Genomic DNA, 4,842 nt, shown 5'->3' on the forward strand with positions numbered 1-4,842 from the left:
GAAACATAAACATGCAACAAACAGGAACTCGCACTGGGCACTAGATCAATATGTTAGTCCCAAAAATAGTATAAAAAGTTGCCAAAAGTATATGAAAGTTGTAGAATATTGGCATGGAACAAGCAAAAATTATAGATACGACGGAGACGTATCAGGAGGCTCCGGCAGTGCCTTCCTATGCGGGAGGAAGGCAGGCCCCGGCTGTAGGGGCGGGGCCCTGGGTGTCACCATCGGCCGACTACTTCTTTGCATCAGGGCGGTCCTCGGGGAGGATTTGCTTCTTCTTCGTGGGGGTTTCCTCACGAAGCGCGGCGGCGTCGTCGCCGTCGGAGTTCTTGGCTGCGGTGGTCCACTAAGCATGCTCAAGGGAGTAGACCACATCCTTCTCATCGCAGGCGACAGTGATGACGCCGCTGCAGCCAGGCATTTTGAGGACGTTGTAGCTGTGGTGGGTCGCCACCATGAACTTGGCAAGTGTGGGGTATCCTAGGATAGCGTTGTATAGGAGGCCGACGTGGGCCACATCAAAGTCGATGAGCTCGTAGTGGTAGTTGTTGCAGGTGCCGAAGGTGACAGGGAGACGCACTTGTCCTAGGGGAATGGTAGACCCGTACGTCATGCCGGAGAATGGCCTGGTCGTCATCAGCTGGTCATAGGGCACTTGGAGCGTCTCAAAGGTAGTGCTGGAGATCACGTTGAGGCCGGCACCCCTATCGATGAAGGTCTTGGTGATAGCGACGTTGTTGATGGTTGGAGTGCACAACATGGGGAGCGCACCGGCGGTGGCCGAGCACCTGAGGTGGTCTTTAGAGTCGAAGGTGATGGTGTACTACGACCACTTAAGGGGTCACGCGGCCTCAAGCCTCGGGAGGGCGGCATTCACCTCACGAGAGAACTGCTTGAAGAGGCAGTTGGATGCGGGTGCCTAAGCTCCGCCGGGGACCTCGCGGGAGGCTCTTGGTAGCCCCCAACTCCCTCGTATTGCTGGTTGTTGTCATTCCTTCTGGGCGGTAGTGGCAGCGCTGGAAGGGCAGCATTGTCCTAAGAGTGCGCCTCGTGAGACTAATCGCGCCAGGTGGCGTCGCGAGGTTGATCGCGCCAGCCACCCTCGCGAGGGTGGTCGCGCCAGCCCTGGCGGGAGTTGCCGTTGCGGTTGTCCCACCGGCTGCCACCGCCACCGCCGTGGCCAGCGCCATGGTCGTGGCGGTCTGGGCAACGGCCCAAGCACTCGTCGTGGAGTGCCTTGAGCTCCTGGTAGTCGTCGGTGTTGTGAGTGTGCATGTTGTGGTAGACGCAGAACAGGCGGCCATCCTTGACGGGCTCGTCGTGGTCGCGGGCGCGCTTTTGCTCAGGCTCCGCCACCAGCACGGCAGGGCCCTTGCGCTTCACCTCCTTGCCCTTGGCCTTCTTGTCGTTGAGTACGGCATCGGGGTCATTGTGGATGAAAAGGCAACCCTCTTCAACCTCGGTACACTTATCGGTCATGTTGAATAGTTCAGCGCCATGCTCAGATCGTTGTTGATGGCGAGCTTCTCACACATCCTGACGTCCGTGACGCTGTTAGAGAATGCCAAGATTATGGCTTCATCAAAGGCGCCTGCGATCCTGTTGCGGACATGGCTTAAGCGTTGAATGTATTTGCGGAGAGTCTCACTGGGGCGATGCTTCACGTGCCACAGGTTGTTGACAGTGAGGGCACGATTGTGGGCGCCCTTGAAGTTGGCGATGAACTGATCGCAGAGGTCGCTCCACAAAGATATTGACTCCTCGGGAAGGTTCATGAGCTAGGAGCGCATGCCATCCTCGAGGGCCATGGGGAACCAGTTCGCCATGACCGTTTCGTCGCCGTTCGCCGCCTCGATGCTCAGCGCATAGAGCTGGAGGAACTCCATGGGGTCGGGAATGCCGTCGTAGCGTGGGGGAAGCTCAGGCTTGAACTTGATGGGCCAAACCACCCGATGCAGCTCGCGAGTGAAGGCCCTACAGCTGACGGTGCTCGTGGGCACCCCTCACGCATGGGCGACGTGGTTTTGGCACCCTGCAGCCGCGACCTCTTGGACGATCTGGTCCTGGCGCTGGCGCTGCTGCTCGAAGAGCACACACTGTCGGTGTCAAAACCGGCGGATCTAGGGTAGGGGGTCCCGAGCTGTGGATCTTGGATCAATAGGGAACAAGGGAAGAAAGACACGATGTTTACCTAGGTCCGGGCCCTCTCGAAGAGGTAAAACCCTACGTCATGCTCGATTATATTGAAGTGTATAGGATGATTACAGAGTCGATCTACCACGGGATCAGATGAACTAAACCTTAGGTGAGTAGGATGATGGTTGTTCTTCTAGCCTGTACGGACTAAACCTCTGGTTTATATAGGCACCATGGGTACTAGGGTTAACATGGTCGGTTACAAGGAAGGAATAACATGCTGATTCTTTTTATCTTGACTTGGAGGACACACCAAGTTGTCGCGGGTTTCCTGTCCGGATACGAAGTCGCCTCATAGCTCGGCCTTCTAGTTGTGGTAGTGCGGCCCACTTGTCTGACCCATAAGAGACAGGCCAGCAACCCGACGACCCCCTAGTCCAGGACTCCCTTAGTAGCCCCCGAACTAGCTCCAATGCTGGTGTCTCATAGTTCCCTGAGTTCTTAGTACGCCTGAAGTCTCCGGCTTGCAGGGCGAGTTCTTCTCCCCCTCTATGTTCGGAGTAGTTTCCCTTAGCTAAACCTTCAAGAGTCGCTTAGCTAAGTTCGGCCATGTGTTAACCGGGTTTTACTCGGAACCCAAATCATAGATATTGCTTAGCCTCGAAGGCCAACTACTCAAGTGTGAATAGTGCCTTTGCCTGATAACTTTTGGTGAAAGGTCACAGCCGGTCACAAATGTAGAACCATTGTGAAAACTTGATTCGCGGTTCGAGGAAGTTTCTCCATTGGCACGTCTCATCAATATGGAGATCATCCCCGTTTTTAAGGGATATGATCAATGATTTCGATTATCCCACTCGCGCATAATGTCATGATTATACCGGGAAGCAGCAAGACCTGTGGCGCAGTAAAAGGACTATTGGCATTACGACAACTTATAAAAGGGAAACAGCCATCGCTTATCTTTGTACACTCTCTCCTTCCTCTCACCATTGCTTTTCCCATCTACACAGCTCATGTGCCCTGATCCATCCCTCCTCAAGTACTCCCTTTTAGCCACTCCCTCAATTCGGCCATGGCCGGATCTGGTGCGAAAGGCAAGTGGGAGGCCTCGATCGTCAGCAACGACAACATCGAGGATCTAAAGCGCGTCGGTTACCTCCCGGCCGATGTCGTTCACCGTGCTCCAAAAGAGGGCCAGATCGTCCCCATGCCCCAACCAGGAGAGAGGATGGTGTTCGTCCTCCACTTCATCCAGGGACTTGGCTTCCCGCTCCACCCCTTCGTCAAGGGGTTGATATTCTTCTACGGGTTAGACTTTCATGATCTAGCCCCGAACTCCTTTCTGGACATCCCAGCCTGCATCGTCATCTGCGAGGCCTTTCTTCGGGTCCAGTCACACATCGGCTTGTGGCTGAAGGTCTTCAACGTCAAGCCGAAGATCGTCGATGGCCCGCAGGCGGACTGTGGGGGGCGATGATCAGCAAGCTCGCCCGGGTCGAGTGGCCAGAAGGTACCTTCATAGACATTGTTAAGGTCTGGCAAAAAGAATGGTTCTATATCACCGAGCCACGTGAGGCGGGGTGGGCAGTGGCCCCCGAATTCAGATCTAGACCACCCATGAGACTAACCTCGTGGACCAGGAAGAGCCCTGACTGGGGGTCATCCACGGAGGTGGAGGCGCTGCAGAAACATGTCTCCAGCATGATAAAGGTGAACGCCAAGCTGACCAACATGGTCGAAGTGATGCTCTGCCGACGCCTCCTACCTTGCCAACAAAGGGACGCCCCAATGTGGTCTTACAAGCCCGAGGACGCAGTCACCGTGCTCTGCTTCTATGGCACCACACACAACAAGTTGTGGAAGGTGCTATTCAAGCCCCAGAAGGAGTGGTCGGCCAAGGAGGAAGACATTGGCCTCGTATCTTTGGGTGTTTGTGCCTTTTGACAAGGAGCTTGACCCTTTCCGTCCTGTGTTCAGAGAGCTGGCTGGAGAAAGTCGTGAATATCGACTGTCCGCCCCCTATCCGAGGGCCCCAGGTTAGCTCTGTTAGAGGAAATGCTGATCGTGGCGTCGTATAAGGCGCGAGCTAAAAAGGAGAAGAATAAGATTGGGACAAGGGAGGCCCGAGAGGGCCTCCGCCCAAGGGGGCATCCGGACACCAAGTCCGAGGAAACCCATGCCCCCTCTAGTCACAAGGGGGGAAGAGGACAGGGAGGCGAATCCTCCTGAACCAGGAAGAGGGCGGCATCCGACAACGCTGAGGAGGAACAACCTCTTCATGCCCCAAGGAAGCAGCGCATGCCCAAGTTGATGCTGCCCGATGATAGCTCGGACTCCGCTAAGGGGTCCGAGGCCACAGAAGGGGTTCCGCAAAGGAACCCTAGAGTCAAGCCCCCCGCCCAATGGTACAAATCCGAAGTCTCTGTGGGTGTTTCCTTCGTTAGTTTATTACTTGATCGAATACGTGTGTTTTGTAATGCAGCCCACGTGCGACCTCCCCACTGATCAGGTCTCAGAGGGGAACTCTCCACCAGCTGAGCTAGCAGAGAGTGGGACCGCATCCCGTTCTACGCCTCCTCGGTCATCAGGGAGACCGGAGAGGTGCTGTCTCGAAGGACCCCTCCCAGCCCGGACACGGGAGGTGGTAGCGGCAATGTCATGGCTGAGGTTAACACCTTGGTCACCGAAGACCAGGAG

General features: G+C 55.7%; 1 protein-coding gene across 1 annotated transcript; it reads right to left on the reverse strand.

Annotated features, from left to right (window-relative positions):
- Positions 1-352: 352 nt before the first annotated feature.
- On the reverse strand, positions 353-766 carry LOC109779694 (uncharacterized). Its single transcript, XM_020338336.1, has one exon. It carries the CDS (start codon positions 764-766, stop codon positions 353-355), a length of 414 nt encoding a protein of 137 aa, XP_020193925.1.
- Positions 767-4,842: the final 4,076 nt, after the last annotated feature.

The sequence above is a fragment of the Aegilops tauschii genome, chromosome 7, assembly GCF_002575655.3.
Source record: "Aegilops tauschii subsp. strangulata cultivar AL8/78 chromosome 7, Aet v6.0, whole genome shotgun sequence".
Taxonomy (NCBI): domain Eukaryota; kingdom Viridiplantae; phylum Streptophyta; class Magnoliopsida; order Poales; family Poaceae; genus Aegilops; species Aegilops tauschii.